Source organism: Biomphalaria glabrata, chromosome 16 (genome assembly GCF_947242115.1).
Source record: "Biomphalaria glabrata chromosome 16, xgBioGlab47.1, whole genome shotgun sequence".
NCBI classification, from domain to species: domain Eukaryota; kingdom Metazoa; phylum Mollusca; class Gastropoda; family Planorbidae; genus Biomphalaria; species Biomphalaria glabrata.
Genome location: NC_074726.1, coordinates 10,121,788 through 10,147,934, shown reverse-complemented (window position 1 = coordinate 10,147,934; position 26,147 = coordinate 10,121,788). Strand labels below are relative to the sequence as shown.

At 33.8% G+C, this 26,147-nt stretch overlaps 1 protein-coding gene across 3 annotated transcripts in view; it reads right to left on the bottom strand.

Moving 5' to 3' along the window:
• The window catches only part of LOC106057263 (outer dynein arm-docking complex subunit 2-like), a 56,856-nt gene extending 31,966 nt beyond the window's left edge, over positions 1-24,890 (bottom strand). Inside the window, exons 1-19 of one of the 3 annotated variants that reach the window (XM_056014676.1) lie at positions 24,736-24,890; positions 19,834-20,105; positions 18,945-19,105; positions 18,721-18,845; positions 18,246-18,367; positions 17,632-17,738; positions 16,719-16,864; positions 15,725-15,847; positions 14,521-14,744; positions 13,218-13,265; positions 11,731-11,890; positions 11,390-11,536; positions 9,795-10,004; positions 8,909-9,145; positions 8,343-8,453; positions 7,484-7,702; positions 7,178-7,359; positions 6,088-6,202; positions 3,265-3,453 (exon numbers count right to left, since the gene is read on the bottom strand). In XM_056014676.1, coding sequence (XP_055870651.1) covers positions 3,265-3,453; positions 6,088-6,202; positions 7,178-7,359; positions 7,484-7,702; positions 8,343-8,453; positions 8,909-9,145; positions 9,795-10,004; positions 11,390-11,536; positions 11,731-11,890; positions 13,218-13,265; positions 14,521-14,744; positions 15,725-15,847; positions 16,719-16,864; positions 17,632-17,738; positions 18,246-18,367; positions 18,721-18,845; positions 18,945-19,105; positions 19,834-20,057 — 2,850 coding nt within the window. In that variant the 5' untranslated portion in view covers positions 20,058-20,105; positions 24,736-24,890. Of the gene's footprint in view, positions 1-3,264; positions 3,454-6,087; positions 6,203-7,177; positions 7,360-7,483; positions 7,703-8,342; positions 8,454-8,908; positions 9,146-9,794; positions 10,005-11,389; positions 11,537-11,730; positions 11,891-13,217; positions 13,266-13,781; positions 13,865-14,520; positions 14,745-15,724; positions 15,848-16,718; positions 16,865-17,631; positions 17,739-18,245; positions 18,368-18,720; positions 18,846-18,944; positions 19,106-19,833; positions 20,106-24,735 lie in introns of all 3 variants that reach the window. The other 2 variants (XM_056014677.1, XM_056014678.1) reach the window with 2 other exon arrangements.
• Between the last annotated feature and the right edge of the window lie 1,257 nt (positions 24,891-26,147).

Genomic DNA, 26,147 nt, shown 5'->3' with positions numbered 1-26,147 from the left:
TTAAAAAGAGCTCCATATCTCAAATAGTTTAGGGCATTGCCAAGCGTAAATCCGGTCCCGGGGGCATCATATAAAAGTACAGTAAATAACAATTTTATTTTTTCTATTAGTCTTAAAAATCTAAAAGCTTTGGATCACTTTTAAGTTTGTTGGAGACGTCAAACAACGCGAGGAATTTTAGATTAAGTCAGGTTGCTACTCATTGACATCAACAAATCGAAACCCAAACTTAGAACTGCGTCCGCAACAAACGTCGCTGTTAGTAACACAAACAATAGGTGGGTCATTAGGCCATCCAGTGTGATATAAAAGGCGTAGAGCTAATTACAAGCCCGGCTGTTTATTTCCTTGTACGCAGTACATAATGTACTTTTACTTCTCAAAAACATCCAGGCCGACGCTTCTGAGTAAAGAGCGTAGTACGCTTAACTTAATGTGGGACAGTCGCAGAATCAAGAGATGAGAGGCGATAAAGCAATCATGAATCGGCGACAACCTTTTTTTTTTTTCTCTTTTCAGTTTGGCTGGTTCTCTAGAGATATTTTTTTCCTTAGAAAAGAAAACTGTTCTGAACAAGTTATGAATTGATGTTCCTTTCGGAAAATCCTATATTCGGTTTTATGACTTAGAGAGTCTTGGTGTGGAGAGTATGGAGATGTGAGTCGTTTTATAGCAAAACGGTTATTGGGAAGCAGTGTTGTGCCGCGTATCAGTACTACTCAGGCAAAATGCGGAATAAGCTCGATTGAAAAGATTCTGTTAAATAGTCTGTTTCTAATAGGAAACAAGTAATCGCTATGCTTCATTGTACCTGTATACAATTATCCATTTGTCGTACAACTGACCTTAAAAGTTTAATGATAAACACTTCGGGTAGTTATCGAGGATTACATGTCACCATATCGGAGTGAATTGTCAGGGAGCTATTTTTGATACATGCCCTAGGCCAATATGTATAGCCTACGTATCTATATACCCATATATGCTATTCTGCTAGAATGAGGATAGCAAACTTACTCCTTGTCTCAGGAAGAACTATCATAACTATGATTTGAAAATGGTAACTATTTGAAAGCATATTTAGTTTTGTATTTATATATACACTGGCTATTAAAAAAAGGGCAGCTGTAGACCTGCACGTTCCACGGGAACAAGAAATAAGATCCCCTGATAGACAACTGCCTCGTCTGCTCAATTAGGACAAAAAATGTAGGTCACATCTAGGTATGCATGCTAGGGTTAATAACTGCACTTTCTCTTAGTAGGCGTTTTACACCATTCATTTTTTTTAAAGCTCCCCAACCAAATGAGTTCCCCCATAAATATCCAACGTCAGTTTACGAAGGTTACATTTCTTTACACACTCACAGACATGGACAAACACATACACTCACGCACGTGGTTTCAAAGGCACGTGATACAAAGTTAGCACGTGATTTCTCCATCACAAGACCCCCCCCCCCCACATACACTTTTTAAAATATTTTTTACACACGCGCATGACCGTCCGCATTTATATGTGTTCCTCTGAAAACTATCTAGAGTGGAGACTGTCAAATAATTTAGTAGTTTAAACAATTTTAGAAAAAAACTCTAAACAAAGAAATACAACTCCATCTACCGGAAAATTTTAACCCTTTCTCCGATCCTATAATACTGTAAAAAATTATTTTTTAATATGAAATTGTACAAAATCTAGATCTACGAACAATGGAATTTCTTTGACGGGATATATGATAATCAGAAACAAAAGACTTATATATAAATAGAATTGTGTAAACTAGACTTTAATAAGTCCCAAAGATCAATGGACACTAAATTATGCTTCATGAGAATGGTGCTTACCTCAAAATGAAGTAAAAAGTGGATGAAGTTTCATTAAAAAAAAAAAAAAAAAAAACATTATAAGCGTTTAACTAGACTCAAATCAGCCAAGTGAATTTATGAAAGCAAAAAGTCTTTACTAGTTCAATACCTCATTATAAGCCGTTTTCCAGTTGTCTATTGATATTTCTTAAGTAATATATGTTGTACATGTATATTAAATAAGGATTGCAGAAAAACTCAAAGGCATGGCCTAGATTTATTCTGGACGCTAGATGTATATAGGCCTCTAATTGGCATTTGTCTACGATAGACTAATATAGGCTTCAGTTGAATCATTCTCGTGTGCTCTAGATATGATTTACGAATTATACTAACAGGATTCATTGTCCATATGAATGTACAGATGGGGGGGGGGGATGAGAGAAAGTACGAAAACAAATATATAATAATACAATGTATCTATACAGGACGATGAAATGGTCCGAAACTTGTAAAACATTTTTACAAACAAATATAGTCAAAACAGACTCGGTTTGGCTGATCCAAGGTAGATAACCCGATAAATTTACTTAAATAACTGTTTCAGAGAAGTAAATAGCAGGGGGGGAAAAAACGTGTACGGTGATAGTAAGAGGTCAAAAATACACAAGTTAATATGTGGTACAGACATTTTTAAGCATTTAATCTATGATAAGGATATAGTGTTATATTTACTTCTGCTGTGCACTAGAGGCAGAATATTTATGTTTATAAATGATGTAACAAAATGAAATGAAATGAAATTATAGAATGTAGGGATCTGCTGAGGCAGGTCAGAGCCCTCCTTAGGCTGTAGGTGCCACTGGGATGGATGGATACAAAATTATGATAATTAATCAATAGATGGATACAGGGTTGTAAGGCGCCCCCACCCCCTTCCCGAAATATTTAGTACTGAGATATAATATCAGGACGAATGTAGGGCCTCAGAAGGGCTCCATATCTCAAATAGGTTAGGGTCTTTTCAAGTCTAAATATGGCAATGAATGAATGTGTTCGATAGAGCAGATTTAAAATTTAAAAAAATGATGAAAGTTTGTGTGTAGATTTTTTATTTTCAATTGATAGTGCTTAGAACTTAAACAACAACTTTAGTTTGATAGAAAGTGGAATGTCAGGTATTCATTAAAGCTGGCTGGAGTCCAAGGCACCCAATAGATCCCAACATTAAAAATTGCAGTCTGAACAAGGATTTGAACCTTGGACCCATCAGTTTGGAGCTTAAGAGCACTTAACAACTCAGCCACTGCACCTCTTGAATGTGGTTACACATATAATAAGTAAATCCCCTACTCAAGAGGCGAATAATGTGAGAAATTGTGAAAGAAATTCAGTGGGGACCAGATGATCATCAATGGAGTGAAGATATAGTATAAAAGTTAATGAATTGGTACTTACTGTATTGGTTAGTCTTGCCAGCATGGGCACAACCCCGTGGTCAGTTATTACAGCGAGATTCTCTTCATCTTTTGCTATGTTTGCAATGGCAGCACAGACTGCAGCCAGCACCTCCTTGTCATCAGACTTGAGGAGACTGACAATGAGCTCCAAACCACCCACAAAAGAGCGAACCATCTCCCCAGCATCCTGGAATAAAATGGGTATATGTTTACAAAGCTTATTTCTACTCACTCTGTCTGGTAAAAAGTTTGGGATCTCGGGATCAAGTTGAAATTTTGCACAAATTATTTCTTGTACTCCACAAAAGAAGAATCAATTTTAATAAAAAATAACCAATTTGATAATTTATTTTGTTTGGTATCAAACAAGGGAAAGAAATTTTACTTAACATATGTGGTGTTTTAAGTTGAATTAGCCCCCTTGAGGAGGCTTGAACCCAAATTTGGTTCAAATTTAAGTCACACAACTTTTTTTTTAATGCATTTAAAAAAGCGATCAGAGTAACATTCACTGGTCCAGACAAGTGATATGGTCATAGCAGAAAGCTAAAAGCATAAAATTACCCGAAACGAAAACAGTGGGTAAAAATATTTCTAAAAAAACAGATTTACTATTGAGAAAAAATAGTGTATTTAACTCTCCTTTCTCTCCTAATTGACGATAACATCGTTGATTTGACCTCATTAAATTAAATTAACGTTTAATTTTATTTTGTGTTATATAAAAAGAGCATGCATTCTATTTTAATTCTATACCAAATAAAACATTTTCTGGTAACAAACGACAAAACTATAGAAGCTTGATCATAACAGGGTAGCGAAATAGTAATGGGCACAATGAAGAATTCTGTCGAAACGTGGAAAATAATTACGGAGAGAAAGAGTTAAATTAGCAAAACAAGGGATGGCACTGACCACTGCACTAACTATGAACCCTCCATTTTGACAACTCCACCTAGTAGCGAACTAACCACAAAGCATGTCAAATCTGAGGGGCCATGATTCAGTGCTGTCCCTTTATTAGCAATATTTAATTCACCATTTTCTCTCATAAAAAAAATTGTCCCTAGTGCCGCCTTTATGTAATGTAATATGTTTGAATCATGCAGACTCTTATCATGTTAGAACATAACTGTGAAAGTCAAGGTCATTTTGTTTTTTTTCCAACTGAGACACTAATTGGCTGGTGCTTGGACATTTTGTCATTCAAATGGATTAAAGAATGAAAACAGATCCTTTCTGATCTTTTAACAATTAGAGAGAGAGAGAGAGAAATGTGCAACAATGAGATACCAAGATGGAAAATCAGGTAAAAAAAATTATGGCTTCAGAAAATATAAATGAATATAAAAATATAGATGAAATTGCAAAATGGAAAGGAGTTATAGTACTTTAGTTTCTTATCTTATCTTATATAATACAGACGTTACTTCAAAAAAGAAGATGATTACGTCCTACGCGTCATGCATTTAGTCATGCATATTAACCAATGACTTAAATTCTGCCAAGTCACTGGTTTTCCTGGCTAGCTCAGGCAACCCATTCCATGCTCTAATAGTACTAGGGAAGAAGGAGTATTTGTACAAATTTGTCCTAGCATATGGGACGAGGAATGTGCCTTTATCTTTGTGTCTTTCAGAGTATTTTATTAAATTTTGTTTTTGTATTTGAAGAATATGGTTCAGTATTTTATGTATGATTGCTACTTTACTTTTGAGCCTTCTGTCCTGAAGGCTTTCTAAATTTAGTGATTTTACTAAAGGTGTTACTCTAGTCAAATGTGAATATTCGTTTGTTATGAATCTCACTGCTCTATTTTGTGTCTGTTCCAGTTTCTTAATGTTTTCTTGAGTTGAGGGGTCCCAAACGGAGGATGCATATTCTATTATTGGCCTAACCAAGGTTAAATAACATTTTAGTTTTATGTTCTTATTTGATTTATAGAAATTTCTTTTAATAAATCCTAATGCTTTGTTTGATTTTTTTGTAGTTTCATCAATATGTGGATTCCATGATAGTTTTTCATTTATTATAACACCTAGGTATTTTGCGTTTTTAGTCTGTGTTACTGGTTTGCCATGAATAAGATAAGTGGAATTAATTTGTTTTAGTTTTTTTGTTACTCTTAACAACTGACATTTTTCTGGGTGGAAAGACATGCTCCAATTTGATTCCCATTTCTGTAATTCATCTAATTCTCTTTGTAAAATATCTGTGTCTTGTGTTGTTTTTATTGTTCTATATATTATGCAATCGTCTGCAAATAATCTGACTTTTGTTCCTGAAGTAATACAATTTGGTAAATCATTTATGTAAATTAAAAATAGTAGTGGACCCAAGACTGTTCCTTGAGGTACACCTGAGTTTACTGTTATCGGTGTTGATTTAGAGCCATTTATTATTACGGTTTGTTCTCTCCCTATCAGAAAATCTTTAATCCACTGATGCAGTGGACCATTAATGCCGAAATATTTTAATTTTTTAAGCAAACTATGGTGGTGAACTTTGTCAAAAGCCTTAGAAAAATCTAGTAAGATAGCATCTATTTGTTCACTGTTATCTAAACCTTTTGAAAAATCATCAATTAGTCCTATTAGTTGTGTTTCACATGATCTATATTTCCTAAAGCCATGTTGGTATGGTGTGAGGACATTATGTTTGTCTAAGTGGTTTATGATGTTGCTACATATTATGTGTTCTAGGATTTTACATGTGATGCTGGTAAGTGATACTGGTCTGTAGTTTCCTGGGTCAGATTTTTCTCCTTTTTTAAGAAAAAGTAAATGATAACATTAATGAATGAGGTTTCAGGTTGACTTACTTTAGCATTCTCTATACAAGGACAGATGGCCCATGCAGCACTAGCCTGGACTTCTTTGTTATGATTTTTCAATAGTGACCATAGGAGCCGGACACCATCAAGTTTATCTATGATACTGAATATAAAATGAATACAACAACAAGGAGGGTTAGATATACTTCTACAAAAAATTGTTTAATCTATTTGAAACTTAAAATATTAAAGTATTAGTACTATGTCATAAAATGTAAAACAACCAAAAAAAATAATGTCAGTTTTAAAACAAAAAATATAAAAGTGCCTGTTGATGACTGTAACTATAATTTACCTGGACTCAAAAAAAAATCATAACTTGAGAAACAAATATATGAATAGTAAAAGGAAGACTGGTAAGGAATGTTGAACTTCAGTTTGGATGTCTTGAGTTTAAAAACCAAAGATGTATTTTTTAAATTTGACTTGAGCTGATTTGCTTTTGCTTTGTACCTAATGGAGTCAGTTAAAGAGATCGAGTCTGAAACAATGAGTCGACCACTTAACGAGGTTGTGACCAATGGCTGCATAACATTTGCCGGACATGTTCTCCAACAAAATGAATTATGCATACCACGAGTTGCGATGACATGGAGGCCAATACCAATACAAGGAAAGTGCAAATGGGGATGTCCTCATATAACTTGGCGCCACACTTTCATGGAGAACCTCAGAACAGTGGACATCAGGTGGGAAGAGGCTTCAAACATTGCCAGTGACACATCTTTGTGGAGACAGCTTGCTGCCCATTGCCCCGAGTCTAAGTGTAAATGTTGCACAAATGAAAAATGACTGGTCCCTCTATCACCAAAGCAAATGCCACCTTTACCTGCATTTATGTGACAGGAATGTCTCTCGAGAATATGGCTCTACAGTCACATAAAAAAGTACTCTATGAGATGAACCATAGTCATTCTATGACTGAAGGAGGTCTACACAGCAACACAAAAAAACACCATGTTCACAAAAAAAGACTGGGCCAGTAAACCATGAGCATGCTATAAAAACATAGAGATGAGCTATATAAAAGCAAAAATAAAATATGAATGCACATTGCTGAGTAGAATGGAAAACTTACAGCATATTGTCTGGCTCCTCTGCACAGCGCCCCACAGCACATGTCACATTTACAAGCAAGTCCTGGTTGGTACCCGTAAGTAAATTGACAAGTGAAGGAATGCCACCGGCTTTACGAATAGCCTGTCTATTTGGTGGATCTTTAGCTAATTCTCCAAGCGCCCCAACCACATTTACAAGGACCTAACAAAGATGACATTAAAAAGTTTATTTTGAGTTCTTACGAAACAAATTAACAAGTGCATTTCTAGGTTTTAGCAAACCCACTTGGGAGAACATCAGAGTTCCATACACTGGACATTCTCACCTCCTCAGGTTGATTATTAAGAAGTCCCACAAGTAAATCAATGGCCTTCAGCTCTTGGAACCTCTGTACATTTTCAGGACTGATGGAGCACTTCCAGATGGCACCTGTAGCTGCTGCTAGAAGTTGTTTGTCATTCACTCCACTGGTAAGCAGTCCAACAAGTGGGTCCAGTCCTCCATACTGCCTAACTAGATCTCTTGTCTCCTTCTCTTCAGCACACTTAGAAAAACATTTAAAAAAAACATTATTCATAGCCACCAATAATTACCTTGTGTAAGGACCTATTCTTATATTCTTATCTTTTTTTTTTTTTTACTTGAATAAAGTAAAAAAAAAAGTTAAGTTCCCCTTTCAGACCATGCGGTCTGTAGGGCAAATGGTGTTAAGGTCACCTTCGGCCAACGGTTAACGAGCAGGGTGTCATGTTGTCGGCACAAGGACCAACCACCTTTGCTTTTCCCAACTGAAGTCAGGTACCCATTTGAGTTGGTTGGACTCAGGGGTGCCCTTAAAAATCCCAATATTCAAAATCCCAGTCTTCCCCAAGATTTGAACCCAGGATCCCATGTAAAGGAAGCCAAGTGCTTAACTACTGCACGCCCAATTGAATAAAGACAAAGAAAAAATTGTTATTCAACTTATTTTTTTACCTCCTAATTTTAGAATCAATTATTTTATCTTTACCAGAAACATCAAAGACTTAATGTCAAAATAATTAAGGGAAAACAAATACCATCTTTATAAACTACATTGGTTTAGTATCCAGAAACGTTTTTAAAAAATCTTTTGGTACCAAGACAATATAAGAAAATCTAAAGAAAAGGGAACTCTAAAAGCTCATAAAATAATTTGAACTTACTTTAAATATAGCTGAAGCACAGTGCATTTGTAATTCAGTGTTTGAACTTTTTAAATTTTTCACCAGATCCTCTATCATACCCTCCGTTCTTATTGCAAGTCCATAAGTAGGCTGCAGATAAAGAGGAGTGAGTTAAAGTATAATGCCAATATTCATAATGTATAAAAAACAATGTAAAGTTTTACATTAAATATATCCAGAAGTAAAAGAAACTTAAAAGTTGAATTAGTTACAAAAAAAAAAAAAAAGAGAGAAATCACTAATAAATGCTTTTAAATCATCACATTTTCAGTCTAAATACATTCAGTAAATTTATTGAAAAAATAAAAGACAGATAAAGCAAAAAAAATCTGTATGCAATATATGCTGATCCAGGTATTTATACTTAAGTCTGGAAAATACTATATTAATCTTCTTTCATAAAATAACTTTGATAAAAGTTTGATCTAGAAGTATTGATAACCTATGTAATCTTTTTCTTATCTTATAAATTGTAGATGTTACTTCAAAAAAAAAGATTATTTCAGCCTTGGTTGTATAACAAGGACACAATATATATCATGTACCTCCGATGCACATTCTTGTAGTGTTCCCACTACAGGTATCAACATATTCTCATGCTCTGACTTCAACAACTTCGCCAGCAGAGGAATAGCTCCAGCTCTACGCATGGCCTCTTTGTTCTTTTTACTCTTTGAACAACTCCATAGGGCAAGGGCCCCGCACCTGGCCACTTCAACTGTCATCTCCATCTCAGGTGTCATGACTGCACTATTCAGCTTGACACAATCCAACAAATTGACCTAAAAAAAAACAAAGCATGTACAATGTCCCCAACAATATAAAAATAATGCACAGTAGAAATAAACAGGATTACAACGAAGGAAAAAATTTAATCATTTTTGTTTAAAAATTAATCTGTAAGTTTGTTTTTTTAGACAGTTTTTCTAATAGAAAATAAAATCTACTTGATTCTTTGGCTTATTGTGTTTACAAACAAGCAAAATTATAAGTACTGCCTTTACTTTAACCATCTGATTAAGCATCCATACAGTCCAAGCATAATGGGTGAGCTCAAAATGGCACTTAGATACATTTTCTAATTATATGTTTGAAATTTGCAATACAAAAAAAAAAAAGATAGTTTTTTAACCAACACACCATAGATGGGTGTGAGATGGTTGATTAAAAACATAAGAAAGAATACCCTGTATCCTTACCATATACTATCCCAAACAGCCAGTTATCAATATAAAGTGAAATGTTGATGGCTGCCTGGTTGTGGCGGTTTGTGCGATGGACTGTCCTTCAGACTCATCGATGGTCCCAGGGTCAAGCCCTGCCCGCTACCATCACCCGGGAGGTTTAGACTAGGAAGCAAATTATCTCCAACTCTGAAGGAACATTTGAAACATGGAAGACATTGGACAAATGAAGAATGTAACTACTCACCAGTCTCTTTATTCCACCATGCTGTCTGACAGTTCTTCTAGCTCGACGAAATTTAGCAACATTGGCAATAGTTTCTGCTGCTAGACACCTCAAGTCTTTATCTTGGTCTCGAAGTATCTTCACCATTGTCTGCAGTCCTCCCAAGTCAGCGATAGCTCTTCGGATCTGACTGTTTCTAGAAATCTCTTTTAAAATTTTCAATGCACCAATCTGAAATAATTAAGTATGTAAATCTCTGAACAATGATTATTTAGATAACGTTGTTTATAAAGCAGTGAACAAAAATGTAATAGAGTTGAAGATTAAGTCTCAAAAAAATCTTTTGAAGAATTTCATAGATGTTCCGCAAGGCCTGAATAGATGTTCCGCAAGGCCTGAATAGATGTTCCACGAGGCTTGAATAGATGTTCCACCAGGCCTGAATAGATGTTCCGTGAGGCCTGAATAGATGTTCCACTAGGCCTGAATAGATGTTCCACGAGGCCTGAATAGATGTTCCACCAGGCCTGAATAGATGTTCCACAAGGCCTGAATAGATGTTTCACCATGCCTGAATAGGTGTTCCATAAATTACTGGAATAATTAACTAGTTGGTCACCATGTGAATTCACCTCTCTAAAAAAATAAGTGTTCCAATAATTACTCAGAATGTGCAAAGTGTTCCTTTAAGGAAAAAGTTTGAGAAACACTGTTGTAAGAAATAGAAGTAATTACTTGGGTAAAAGTAAAGGTAGTTGGTCCTTGTGCTGGCCACATAACACTCTCATTAACCATAGGCCACAGGTGACATTTACATTATCTGCCCCATAGATAGCAAAGCAACATACTTATTCCCAAAAAAAAAGTTAAATTACAGAGTTGTGATCCATAAAACATAAACAATTAGCATGAGTTACCCACTTCACTGAAGAAAAAAAAAAGATTTTAAATCTTGATCATGCTTTTCTTTATTTCAAAGTAGTGTGTATGTAACATCATAAAATGAGCATATTTGCAATGTATGCCAAAACCTTTTGAAGGTGGACAGGAGAAATCTTTCTGATGTCCTTTACATTAAATTTTCTATTCAAATTATTATCACATTTGCTGAAGGAAACACACTTTTTTAGTAGTGATCAAGTCTCAAATGATTAAGAATATACTTATACAGAAAAGACAGTCAAACATCAAATGCAATAATGACAAAGTTTTAGTTTTATCTATTTTTATGTAAAGTTTTTTCCAATTTTTTGGGGGTAAAAAAATTGTTTATTGCGGTTACACTGATGATGGTATTGCAAAAATCTCAAACATTTTTACAGAAACTGCTTTCTGGCAAGGTGGAAATGAATCTTTCAATGTGTATATTATTTTCAAACATTAATCAAAGACAATTTGTAAAAAAAAATGAAGTAAATGCCAAGAGGTTTGGTATATTGAAACCTGACAACATTTTTATTTTTCCAGCCAAAATTGAGTGAAATAATAATTATTCCAATTGATAAATATCTAGAAATAAAAAATTTTCAAGTAGTAATTAACCATATTTTCTCACATAAAAAAAAAATAAAACAAGTAAAAATCCTGGCCAGCAAGCAGAAAATCTATAGAAGTACCTTGCATTTGACTTCTTCTGTGTCTAGCAAATTGATTAAAACTTCCAGACCTCCAACATCTCGTATAGCCAATTGACATGTTTCTTGATTAAGGTTAAAGTCACGCAGAGAACATAATGCGATAATTGTTGCAGTTTGATTTCCTCCCTGACAAAGAAACAAAACACGTGAGAATTAGAATTAGAGATAGGCAAATCAAATAAATGAAAGGAGAATAATTAAGAGAGAAAGTGGCATTTTCATTATAAGGAAGACAGTTGATGATAGTTCTAATTGTGGAAATGAATTTCGGAGCATACATTTGAAGAATTTAAGCCTTCTTTGGAAATAAAATGCCTAACCTTTAGGTATTTCACCAACTTCTGTATTTGCCAATACTCTGTCGGTAGATCAGCATTAGCTTCATGCCTTCTTTCAATCACCTCCTCTTCTTCCTCGCTCTCAGTGGAACTTTCACTAAATCTATCCTCTGTATCAGATTTATCCTTAGATTTCAATTTACTATTGTAAAAAAAAAATAAGATATAGTAAGTACAATATCTTGAAATGCTAGAGCAGTAAGATCAGATTCAGTTAATAGGAATTATATCTTATTCAAGAGCTATATACAATTGGTGTCTTAGTGGAAATCAACAACATTATGAAATTGACCATTTATTTAAAAAAATAATTGTAATTAGTGAAGCCAAGTAAATTTCTGCTGCATATTTTCCTTTCTTAGTTCAAATATGTAGCTGTATGAGCTGAAGTACAATAATTTGAACAGAGAAATTCTGTAAGGTAACAGTTTCTTTAATGGAAAAGAAAAAGTCAGTGTCTTTAAAAAAAAAACTCAATTTAAAAATTTTCAACAGATAAACAGCAGTACGATACTAGCCCCAACACGAAAAAGGATGCAGATCTGTGCTTAGAGATAGTCTTGAGTTTTTTTTACAATTCAAGTCGCAGATTCGAAATGGGGTAGGCAAAACCTTCTGGGTGGCTAGACAATTTTGTAAAACGGCTCTATAGATTTTCCAAGAAATTTGATAGTTAATGTATATCTTTGGGAAAAGAATTACTAGCTCATTATATAATTTTCAAAGTTGAAAAAAAAATTAATATAAATTTAGTTTAATAAATTAATGTTCAGGAATATTTTGCACACCCTCTTCTAAGTCTAGATCTAAAGGTCTACCATTAGAACATTATTAAGTCTTAGTACATTTATACATTCCCTATACCAGGATTTTTTCATGGGGGTAAGGGGGAGGGGTCTAAGAGATGTTCAATTTTTGTAAAATCTAACACTCATTAGTAATTAATAGAAAAACAATTGCTCTATAAGTTATATAAAGGAGGTTTTATCTTTTTTAAAAAGTAATTTTACATTCTTCTTGTTTCTTCACTATTTCCTCTAATATTAATGTGTTCTACTACTGTGACATCAATGGCTGAGTGGTTAAGCACTTGGCTTCTGAACCTGAGAGTCCTAGGTTTAAATCTAAGTGCAGGCTGGGGTTTTGCATTTCTGGATTTTTAGGGGGCCCCTGAGTCCACCCTACTCTAATAGGTACCTGACTTTAGTTGGGGAAAGTAAAGGTAGGTAGTCATTGTGCTGGCAACATGAAACTTCTGCCCTATGGATCACAAGGTCTGAAAGGGGAACTGTTTACTGTGAGCTCAACACTAAAAACACTTTATTTGTACAGGTATCTTAAGTTGATTTTTTGAGTTATAAGCATAAAATGTATTTCTTTTCAAATAAGAAAATATATGTTAAAAATTTTAAACAGTATTGAATAGCCCTGAAAGCTTTAAAAAAAAATTAGAGAATAATTAGACTTACTTGGTCAGCAAATGGTGATGTCTTTGGGGAATATTAATGGATTCTCGACTGAAAATTGATTTATACAAATAAATATAAAAAAAAGCAAAGAAAAGTGTAGTCTTATATTACTTATATTGTACTGTGCAATAAATTTTCATAAATGAATGAAGCACAATTGTTTTTAAATATAAGAAAATTGTAGGTACTTAAAAAATAATTTTGATTATTAAAAATTCTGTCATGAAATGTATCATGAGTAATGTTAACTTTTTTTTTAATCTATAAGATTCTAGAACTGTAAAAAGTAGCATAAAAACGAATACACAAAATGTTAAGAAAGTTAATGCAGGAAACTGATATATGGTATTTTTTTTATTTAAAAATTTGTTATTTTTCTTCAACTTTTCATTTTTAACTCTGGGTCAAACAAAAAACATTTTGGATCAACCTATAACACAATAGATTGCATTACTTACACCACTGCAAACACTAACACCAAATCAACACAAAAATAAAAAATAAAGCAAAAGATACAAATTTTAAAACAAATTTAAACAGTAGTTATTATAGCCATATAATTACTGCCATTTATATCTTCGTGAATGGGGTAATGCAATCTCTTCATTCAAACGAACTCCAGCTTTATTAAACGCATCTATAATTTCCTTTAGACAAAATTATTAAAGACAGTCAATTTAACAAAATTTGTTTAAGTCTCAAGAGATACGACTACTCTGAGAGATAATCTCCACAAAAGTCAAAAACTTTAACTCATTTTAACTTGATGACAAAGTACAAATAAAAATACAAATTAATAGCATCTTTTATCTGTAAACAATTAATGCATATGCTTTGCAGACTAGGATGTTGACAGACAGCGGCATCAGTATGGAAGAAAAAGAAACATCTGACTTATTTTTGTGGAATACCAGGTAATGTTATTGAAAAAAAATAATGAAAGAGAATATTGACAATATGACAATAAAGTAGTCTTATTCTTAGTTCGATCATGACCCATGAACAAGTAAAAAGAGGAAACTATTTTTAATTTGGATATTAAGTTTTAGATTCATACATTTTAGACAATATCTTTTTTTTTTAAATTTTCATTCCCTTTTAAAGGAAATGTGCATTAATTGAAGACAATTTTTTTAATTTGTACAGATTTTTACCCACTTACAGTTCTTTTTAATAGTTACTGATAACACCTTTAGCTTGTACCCACTTCTGTAATGTTCTAAGGGTCATCATCAAGCAAAATTTAATAGAGCAAAAGGGATTAGTAGCACCACACCAGTGAAATGAGAAATCATCTGCCTACGTTTTCTTATCTTCTTCTTCCACTTCCAGATTCTTCCATTTCAAAGAGGGTTGAAGTTTTTTTTTGCTCTGTGTCTTTTGTGTGTGATCTTTGTCTTGCTGTTGGTCCTTGTGCTGCTTGTTATTCCTGTCTGACCTCTGAGTCCTGTCACCCTCACCTGCCTCCCCATCATGCAAAACTACTTGGCCAGACTCTTTATCTTTGTAAGACCTCATTGTAAATTCCTAAATGTAATTAAGCTTGAGCTATTGAGCTAACGTTTCTCTTAACTATTTATAATAATATAATTAAAATAATTGTTAACAATTAATGAAAAAAAAATTTAAATAAAGGAATGCAAATTTAACATACATAAAAATAACTGAAATGGCAACATAAATTAAATACATAAACATGTTTCGAAGTAGAAAAATAAATATAAACATGTTTCTAATTAAAACAATAAACTTTTTATTAAGATTTATCCTGATAGATTATGTTGTAATATAACTTCATGAGAGTTTTGTGTGGTTAAAACTATGACAGACCATTTTTACTCTGCCTGTAAAATATCTGGCACTAATAAGAGGGCTCCAGAACATTGATAGAATTCTTAGATTGAAGTCTATCACAAATGAATTTCATGGAATACTCAGCTCATTCACCTCGGCTATGTTTATGACAAAGTGTCAAGATTTAATATGTTTGTTTTTTTTATTTCACGAATAAGTATTATTTTACATAGCAGCTGAATAATAAACTTTGCAAAAAAAAAGTAACACATTTTTAATACATGTGACTAAGAAGTGATAAAATATTTAATATTTTAATACATGTGAGTTTAAAGAAATATTGATATCAAGATGTTAATCAAAAAATTAAGTTACATTACTCCCCCCACACACACACATACACCCTCCAAAAAAAATGTTCAAACATGACATCATAGATACATTATGTATTCATTCCATATAGTCCCGCTATGCATACTTATAATAATTTAAGGCATTAATCTTCGATTCAAAAGATTAAGAATGAGTGCAGTATTTCATGAAAACCCAGTAGCCACATACATATTTTGCCAAATCTAATTCAGGCAAAGCCTGTGAAAATATCCGAACACCCTATTCCTAAGGAATCCTAAGAAATAAGTAATTTAACAATCAAATATTAAGATCAACAAAAAGTCAAATAAACAAGTTTATGTAAAACACCATGTCCTCACCTGTTGTGTGATCATTTCAGCAAAATGTGGAGATTTGGCTTTTAACAAAGAAACTATCTCTCTATATGTGTCAGTTCCCGGGTTTTCAAAATTCAGCTGGCCATTCTTGTCTGCAGAGGGACCCTTGAAATAAAAAAAAATCTATTAAATCTTGACCAAAACATAAAAGTATAAAAACAAAAGATGGACTAACAACAAACATGAGTCTTCATGAAGAAACAATTTCAGTAGGCTCATTTTTGTTCTGTCTGTAACTGTTCTAGTTATAATGGTACCAGTCTGAGAAAGAATTATATGAATGGTTCTGGGGTGGATCAGTTACTATTCCTGAAAGGACAATGATGAAAAACTTCTAAACCTATTTTTCATTAGGGATATTCATAGATGTGGATATTTCAAATAGTGGATCTGTAGGCTCTAAACTTCCTTCTCTCTGAAATTAGTGAAGTACAGTGGCTATTGAGAGAAGAGTAAAGTTAAACAAAAATTAAACAACAACCAACCGCCTTTTACCTTCACAAAATAAAGTCAGGTACACATTGGAGTTGGGGCGACATAAAAATCCTGAAATTCAAATTCCAGTCTTCACAGAGATTTAAACACAAGTCCCCAAGTTTGGAAGCCAAGCGCTTAACCACTCAGCCACCGTGCCTCTTAGAGAAAAAGGTGAAATAAGATATGGTTAAATACTGATAAGCTCTGACAAGGACACAAATTGCTACCCAAGGCCATGTGGCTATAGCACAAAAGGATCTTTGACAGAAGTAAGATTTTAGCCTGGTTATTGGTCACTGCTAGATGAAGTGGCAAATTCAGAAGTCCAAGGTTTAGGTTCTAGTCAGAACTTTTCATGCCAATCCATTCAACGGTTTCATAGATTTCTCGATGGATAAGTCAGTGGTATTTAGCAAATATATATATATATATATATTTTAAATATTTTGTTATTATATAATAATATAATAATAAAAAAAAATAATTAAAGATCACTTACTTTATTTAAATAATAGCCACTAGTATTTGCTGTGACATAAAGAGGGCTTTCATTATCAAATGTACGAATTACAATATAACAAATGTCTCCGTTCAACTGTCGCCATGGAGCTGCTCTACATCCATTTTGATACACATATCCATCACCTGAAAGAAAGAAATATGTTTAAATTCTTAAGTAATAAAATAGTCTTTTCTTGCAATATAAATTATTATTTCAAGTTTAAAGAATTCAACTAAAAACTGAACCATTACCAGACAAATTAAGAACATAAATGTTGGCCTGAGTCAAATTGGCTATATGGAAAAATGATAGTAAAGCTTAGTTTTCTTTCAAAATAAAAGGGTATGAATATTTTTTATTTATATTTATAATAATGGATGATTATAATATTCGTTAATATCATTGATTAAAAATTATAATCCTGACCACTGTCAAAAAACATGAGCTAAGACTGTACAGCCATATAAAACCATATTAAGAGATCCTCAGGGCTTGCAAAGACTTTTCAGCAGGGAAAAGTTCCAGGGAAAAGCAGAAGAGGCAAGCAATGTTTGTTGTTTTGTTTGTTTTAATTGTTTCGGATGTTGAAGATAATTACTTCCTAGTCCAAACCTCCCGCAGGATGACGAGGGATGGGAGCGGGCAGGGTTTGAACCCTGGACCATCGATAAATCTGAACGACAGTCTAGCGCACAAAACATACGACCAGGCAGCCATCCATGTGAGGACAACATAAAGGAATGGATGAGTCTGCCTATTGAAGACACACATCCCAGAAAAAGGCAGAAAGGAATGAAAAGAGACAGTTGTTAGAACATGTTTGGTGCCACAATGGTCTAACCGACTTAAAGACAGCTAAAGGTGAAGGGTGATAATTGTTGTCCAGCAATTATTTCTTATATTCACTTACCATAATAGTCTATGTCTTCTAAAGCAAATCTTTGTTTGTCTGGACCACATACTCTTTTGAGAACTGAAACTTCACCATCAACAATTTTGGGATTTAGCCGAACATCTCTAATAAGAAGAAAAAATCAAGCATTGTTAAAAAATTTTAATCTTAGGGATTATTCATTATTTTTTTTTTAAATATAACAAATTTCACTCATATTAACTTTGCTTAAAGTTTCACTAACAGAACATTTTTTGTATATGAATAGAAATAATTGTCCTTAAGAATCAGTACTGATTTGTTTTACACTTTTAGAATTTGCTTTTCAGTTAAAGTAGCACCCCTTAATCTAAGACAAAACAGATGTTCTAGTTCAGAAATGCTGCATTTAGTGTCATAGCTCCACAATAACAACAATGAAAGCTGAGTATGGCAAAAAGGAATACTGCCACAAAGATTCCAAGAAAATATTCTTATTACAGTCAAACCTTCATCAGCTATGAGAAAGTGCTTGTCATTTCATGGGTTTTGATTTAAATATATTTGTTCATTGCAATGGAAATAGCTAGTAAGTTTCAGATTGACAGCTACAATAACAGAATATAATAATTTATATATAAAAATATATTAACTGCGTAATCTTCAGTATACTGGCATTCATCATCTGTTCATCGAGACGCTGCAATTTCAACCTAAGGCTTAAAATGCATTTTTTTTCTTCAATTTCTTTGGCTTTCTCTTCATCATTGTCGCCCTGTGAAAAGAGAATCTACAATGCATTTACTTTGCCTAATGTTAAGAATTGGTGTAAATATAATACATTTTATCTGTGATTAATCTAGTCTCTACAAAATACATCAGATATCTATTAGAACTAAGTACACTCATGAATGTCGTCTAAAAGATTAGTTTTTACATATATATTTTTTGATGACACAACCTATTAAGTCTTTTTTTTTTACTTAAATAAGTCCTTATAATTATTAGTGCCAATTATAGAAGACAAGTTCACTTGAATATAGTTTTCTATTTTTGAATTCTAAAAGTGAATTAAGCTTGAAATCAGATTTGTCACCATGAATATAAATGAATAAAGTTTGAACTCACTGCACTTTTCATCAGAGCTTCAATTTCTTTTGTTATTTCTTCATGATATCTAAAAATTGAGTTGTCAGAACCTTCGACTGTTGCAAATCTATCTCCCAGCATATTGGTAACTGGATCACGATTTTCTGCACATTTCAAGTAAAATTGTATTATTCAAATTTCTTTGAAAATGCAAAAAAAATTTACAATAAAATCAATATTAAAGTTTGATATGGATTACTTACCTTCTAAACAAGCCCTGAGTTCTTCTAGTTTTCTCTCTCCAGCTATTTGAAGCACATATAAAGCTTGTGAAAGACTGAGAATATGTAGCACACCATCTGTTAAATTTAGAAGCGGCGTTTTATCCTTGGGTGAAACAGCAGAAGACTCAACATTTTCATCACTTCATAAAGAAAAAAGAAATGTATAAACCTATTTGAAATTTGAGCTTGTGTGCATAAGTTTAGCTTCAATTTTTAAAAATAGATTTTCCAAACTTGTGCTCTTAAATATAAAGAGATTTGTAATTTCTCTTGTGACAAAAATTGTGATATTAAACCGATGGTGTTCAATTTTTAAATTAATTTCTAGCAATATAAACCTTTTTAACAATGTATCTTGTTATCCCATAAATTAAAGATGTACTTTGAAATTAAAGATAATTATGTGTATCCATGTGTCTATCTAGTTACGCATGTTAATCAGTGACTTAAAATCAGTCACTTGTTTTTCGGGCTGATACTGGCAACTTATTCCATGTTCTAAGAGCACTAGGGAAGAAGGAGAACTTCTGCAAGTTTTTCCTAGCATATGGAATAAGAAATGTGACTATATTTTTGTGTTTTTCCTAGTATTTTATTACGCTTTATTTTTGCATTTGTAAACTATGGTTCAGTGTTTTATGTATTATTGCATATTGCTACTATATATTGTTTAGTCCTCTTACCTGATGGGTCTCTATATTTATTGATTTTACTAATAGTCTTACTCTAATCAAACTGTTTGTTACAAATCTCACAGCTCTAGTTTGCTTTCTGTTCTAGTTTGTGAAGACTTCTGGTGAAGACTGGTATTTTGAAATCAACAAATAACATTTTCAGTTACAAATTTAATGTATAGTTGTTTACTTACTGTCCAGAATAACCAGGACCAGATAACTGTAGAGCATTTAAATTTGTTTTCCAAACAAGTGGCTTTTTGAAGATTAAGTGAGTTTCTTCAGGGGATTTACCTTCCTCTATAAATTGTAAAATCATATTGATAAGCTCTTCATTTAGTGCTGTGAATTCCAGTTTGCCTGTGTGTCCATCTTGAGCAGAAGTCCACTGAGCTGCCCTCCTCAATGTTTGACCCATTCTTTTTCTTAACTTTGTTTCTTTTACACCGCCTTTTTAAAATGATTCCTATACACACACACAAAAGAAATTTATTGCAAATAAATTAAGAATGTATAATATAATTGATTTATACAGAAGAGAAGTAAACCTGATGGTAATCAAGCATGGATAGTTAACAAAAATAGTGTGAAATGCTGGGCCTACAAATATTGAACTTCGATTGTTCAAATGACATCTGAAGAGCTTTCATGGGCCTTTAGATTTAGCAAAATGGAAAAAAAAACATTTGTTGATGCTTTAAGTAAAGTAAATGAACCTTTGTTGTTATTTCAAAGCAGAGACAATGGTTAAACAGGAGGTCCTCGGGCTATATCAGTCCCGGTTTATAATGTTTCTATGCTACAAAACATACATCGTACACTATATAAAGCCTTGTTTTGACTTAAGTGAATTAATTTGCATCATAAACGCAAACATTATCATGCAGGAAATATTTGGTTTGTGTGTTAGAAGAATTTGACATGGTGCGAATGTAGACCAAGTAAGATGGAATCCCCACACTGTAATTGGACACCATTTTGACTTGCTGCCTCGTCCATCACTTAATAATTAATTTCTAGTGAAATCTAGTGTGTGTTCTAATTTTGTTAACCATTAATTTATCCTTCATTATTTATAGGCCTATATATTGTTATAAACCTGGTGGTGGCACAGATGGGGGTAGTGGTGTGTGTGTAGTCAGCCGATGCAAATCGCCCCAGGCCAGCGCTAGACGAGTGGTCAACCATGACGAGTTACGACCGTCAGCCGTGACGAGTGTCAACATGATGGTTCGAGTAGAATCGGAGTTGTGAACAGAGCTCAGGAGCGTCACAAGGGATGTAGTCATCTGACCACCTAGAAACGTCGAGCGGCGTTCTGTCCGGTTCGAGAAGGCCAGTAGGGACCCTATATAAGAGCGGAGGTGTCGCAGTCAAGATGGTGGAGAAAAGGGGCTCAATACAGCACGGTTCACAACAGGGGTTCAGAGCCCGGTTCACTACAGTCCGGTCAACTACAGCACAGTTCAGTGTGGTTCAGCGGTGTGGTTCTGTATGGAGCATTACGACGGTTCAGTGCGGAGTACTATCAAGTACAGTTGAGACGAACGGCGTCTTGATCTTGGTCTGTGATCGAGTCCGACTTCTTTTTCTTCTAGCCAGCTTTATTGCTGCTGAGCTGTGAGCTCTTTTGCAGACTGTGCCAAGGAAAAAAAGTGTGCTGTTTTCTTCAGTTGTTCAGCACTGCCGTACAGGGTGTTGGTTATGTTGGGCTGTAGTGGAAGTAGGGTCTGCCTAAGGTGGATTAGGGAGGGGCATTCAAAGAGGATATGGTTTATGGTTTCAAAGGGGTGGGCGCAGTGTCTGCAAAGGGGTAGTTGTGTGGAGTTTATTTTGTTCAGGTGGTAATTTAATAGTGGTGTGTGTCCTGTTCTTAGTTGGAAGATTGTAGATTGTTCTTTGCGGGGGAGGAAGTTAATACTGTCCAATTTGTTAGGCATAGTCATTTCTCTGTACAAGGCTCTGCCTGTGTTTCCTGATGCCCATTGGTTGAGCCACTCCTCTTTGTGATTGTTGACTAACATTGACCTTAGGGTGAGGTAGTTAACAGGTCTATCTGGTTGTTCCATAGTTGAACCTGCCTTTGATAGCTTATCTGCCTTTTCATTTCCCATGATGCCAATGTGTCCAGGGATCCAATGTAGTGTAATATTGATATTTAATTTTGATATCATCTGGTGGATTATCACACTGAGTGTTGTCAACTCTCTTGGGCTGTTTGAGGTGCTGCTGTTAAGTGCTTGCAGAGTAGATTGGGAGTCTGTAAAGACAATATCTGATGGTGGTTGCACTCCTTCATATAATTTGTTTTCCACTGTCTGGAGTGCTATGGTAATTGCCTCAATTTCGGCTTGGAAGTTTGAGCAGTAATCACCACAGGGTGCGCTTATCTCAAAGTGTTTAATTTTTAGGGAAGACCAGGAAGGCACCAAGACCAGCATTGATGGTAGCTTTGAAAGCCGATCCGTCTGTATAAATATGGATAGCTGTTTTTTGATAGCTTTCGATTGTTTCAAGCGTGCCTACTTTGAGCTCCAGTGGATTTGATTCTTTTGTTAAGGTGTTATTTAGTAAATGTTTTTTGATGGTTGGTTGTTTGTAGTTTAGTCCGGGTGTAATGTTTGAAAACCTGGTAATCTTTTCTCTGTTATTGGGTAGGTGGTGTTTTAGGGCTAGTTCGTCAGTAAGTTGGATCAGGGTCCTTTGCTTTTTTTGGTTGTTTTTCCTATTTCTCTGTGTTAGTAATTTATTTGGATGATCGTCCTCCAACCTTCTGTATCTCTCAATAGCTTCTAATGCTGCTCTGTTGCGCCTTAACTTAAGAGGTTCAATATTGGAGTCTATTTCACAGGCTGCTGTGGGAGTAGTTCTCATACCTCCACTTATTAACCGCAAGGCTTGGTTTTGGATTGTATCTAATGATGATTGATAGGTTTTGTTGGCAGCTACTTGTATGGAGAGACAGTTATCCATTACAGATCTGACATATCCAGTGTATAACTGTCTTAAGGTTTTCTTTTCAGCTCCCCAGGATGTTCCTGCTAGGTGTTTTATTATGTTTAATCTTTGTGATGCCTTTTCTTTTAAATCTGCCATAAAGTGTTTTAGAGACAGTCTTTGGTCTAGTTTTACACCAAGATATGTTGGATTTTCTTCTTTATTTATTGGCTGAGAGTCTATTTTTATGATGTAGTTTCTTTTTGCTGTTTTGTTGCTGTGGCTAAAGATTGAATAAACTGACTTTTCTTTGTTTATTTCCATTTTCCATAATTTTGAATATGTGGAGATAGTTGTGAGGGCTCTATTTAGTTTGGATCTAGTCAGCACTGGATATTTCTCTGTAGTCCAAATTAAAAAGTCGTCTGCATAAAGTGCCTTATTGACCGAAATGAGGTCCGGGAGGTCATTCATGAAGATTAGAAAGAGAGTGCAGCTAAGGGCTGAACCTTGTGGTAGTCCTTCTTCCAAACTTTTTTGACTAGAGATGGCACCTTCGAATCGGGTTTGGATGGTTCTGTTTTTTAAGAATGCTCTGATCCACAACGAGCCTAGTGTGTGAAGTCAGTCCTGAACTGTTGAACCCAGTGCAAGCCCGGAACGAGACGGAGAGGCCAGTGCAAGAGTTGATACGGCGGTATGGTGTTATCGGAGAGATATTTGTACAGTGTACGTGTTGCCAATTGTACAGTATTGGCTGTTATTTATTCAACTATTAAAGTGTTATGTTACTTTGGAGCCCTGAGTTGTCAAGTTCTTTAAGTTGGTGGTGTATGGTGCAGTTTGCAGAGAGCCTGGATATTGAGATTCGTAACAATATATTGAATTTGGCTCTATAATAAATATTTAAATATCTTACTATACATTATACAATATTATACATTTTATATACTCTAGCTCTACACCTAAATCTATATGATATTATTTATTGATCTACTTTCTAAAGTGAAATTCAACACAAAATCAACAATTAACAGGAAAACTGGTACAAATCAGCAGAGGACAAGAGATCAGTCAGAAGAAAAGTGCTAGAGAAAAAAATTTAGGGAACTGACACTTGTCACACTAGCTCAAACTGATCTAGAAAGGGCAGCAAAGATTATGATTACTAAGAAAACTGTCCTCATTTAATGTTAGCAAAAAGGCCTCGGCTATGTTTTATCACGCTCACATCTGCAATATTTTCAGTTTCAATATCACTGCCTGGTATGGCAATCTGAGCATTAAAAATAAAAATAAACTTTATAGAATCCTAAATGCTGCTGGCAAAATCATTTGCAAAAAACAAACCCCATTTGGGCAGTTGTTTGAGACCATCTATAAAAAAGCTAACAAGATCCTCGAAACAAAGAATCACCCTTTGTGTCAGGATTTTGTGATTTTACCATCACAAAAGAGATACAAGACACTGATAGCAAAGACAAACAGACACAAACACTCTTTTGTTCCCCTGGCAATCAAATCATTCAATAAGAACAATCTGGTATAAACTTTGTCACATGTAAATTATGAGTGAGTCTGGCGTGAATGTACACTTTGGTTTCTTATAGTTATAATGTTTTTTGTTTGGTGTAATACACAAATTGTAAGACAAATTTCCTTACGGATAATAAAGATTATTATTATTATAGTAGTTAGTAGATACTAGATTTACTAGATGAGTACATCTACAGTATTATAGCCAGCAGTACTATTGATTGTCTACTTTTACTATATCCATTAGATCTAGATCTATTACTAGATCTAGACTAGAGACATTGGATTGGTTGGGTAATTTTGGGAATAATTTGAGTGATTCAACTTTAAAAATAAAATGCTGAATACTGGTACTCAAATACTTTCAAATATTAATAGGGTGAGTAAATGAATTAATGATGAGTATGAGCATTATGGTTAACCATTATTCCATTATTTTAATTATTGAGTGAGAATTGAGATTGCTACTGTTACTACTGTTAGTGTTTAATAATTATGATAATAAATGATTTAATGATTGTTATAAATTATTGTATTTGTATCTCTACTAGAGTTTAGCTAGATTCTAGATATAAATGATACTAGATAATAGATCTATTTTAAATATTATATAAATGTATGACCTTATAAATTACTAAATGAATGTTGATATAAGATTTAGACCACTGTAGATTCCAGACCTAGAACTCTAGAATTCTAGGATCTATGTTGAACAACACTCAACAGGTGAAAAACAAAAGGCGCTGAAAGTAATGGCTTCTGTGGCAACTGTTGTCAATAAATAGTGCGCATGCGTCTTTGTCTTTGTAATTGTCACTGACCTATCTATATGTTAGGTTTTAGATTAGACCATAGACTATATATATTGGTCTATATCAGTGGTCTTCAACGGGGGCGATATCGCCCCCTAGGGGGCGTTTTCGAGATTTTGGGGGGCGCTGAGAGCCAAAGGGGCGGTAGGGGGGCGCTGGGCACAAAATGGGGCGGTAAGGGGGCGCTGGGCATAAAGTCGGAAAGAAGAAACTTAAGGTGCTCTGAAACAAAACAAATTTAAAAATTCTTCAACATTAAAGCTGGGAAACTAAATATAGACAAAGTATAGTTAACTTGTTTCTAATTTGAGAACAGAAACAGCGTTAGAAATTGAGTTCGGGAATCCCATTTTCTATTTTTAAATTCTTACTCTTTTGTTATGATCGGAGAGTATCTATTGTCCTTGAATCTCTCGCGTATAAACGTTTAAGATAAACAAAATAGGTAATACGTCTTTTAGATTATAGTTTATTTTATCTACATATGTTAATATATTGATATGTAAAAGTTAATTGCAAAAAACATTAAAGGTAACATTTAATAGAATAATTTAACTTTTTAAAAACAAAAAAAAACATTGATAAAATGTTGTTACGAAAACTCACTGGTATGTCATGTAATTGCCACTAGAAAAAAAGTAAGTTCTACTTTGATGGCATTTTCAGATGAGGTTATGAAACCAAGTCGGCTTCACGAACATATAGCGATATCCAAAAATTATTTAAGAATACTCATGAATATTATAAAAATCTACAATTAAAACAATATTAAAAACAAAAAACTGCAAAGCAGGATATGTTTTAATGGCTTTTTAGAAAAATGCAGTTTTTTTAAAATTCTCATGATATTGTTGAAAAATTGATTAAAACTAAATTTATTTTAAAACATATGTAACACAAGAAGACTTTTTTTCTGTTAGAATTGAAATATTATTTCAAAATTGTCTAGTTATGTAGCTTATGAGGACATATAGGAAACCATCAGTGGTTGGACGCTACAATGACTTCATAGGTAATATAGAATAAAGAATAAATCTATTCACTATTCACATTGTGAGTTATACACAAGAAAAGTTTAGCCTGCAATTTCATTTCTATTGGAATCTAATTATAAAACTGTAAATAAAATACAAACCCATGCCGAAAATAAGCGCATCTTTCAACAGTTTTATGAAACAAATGATAAAAAAGGTGTTAGACTCTTGTTGTAAAATGAAGTTCGC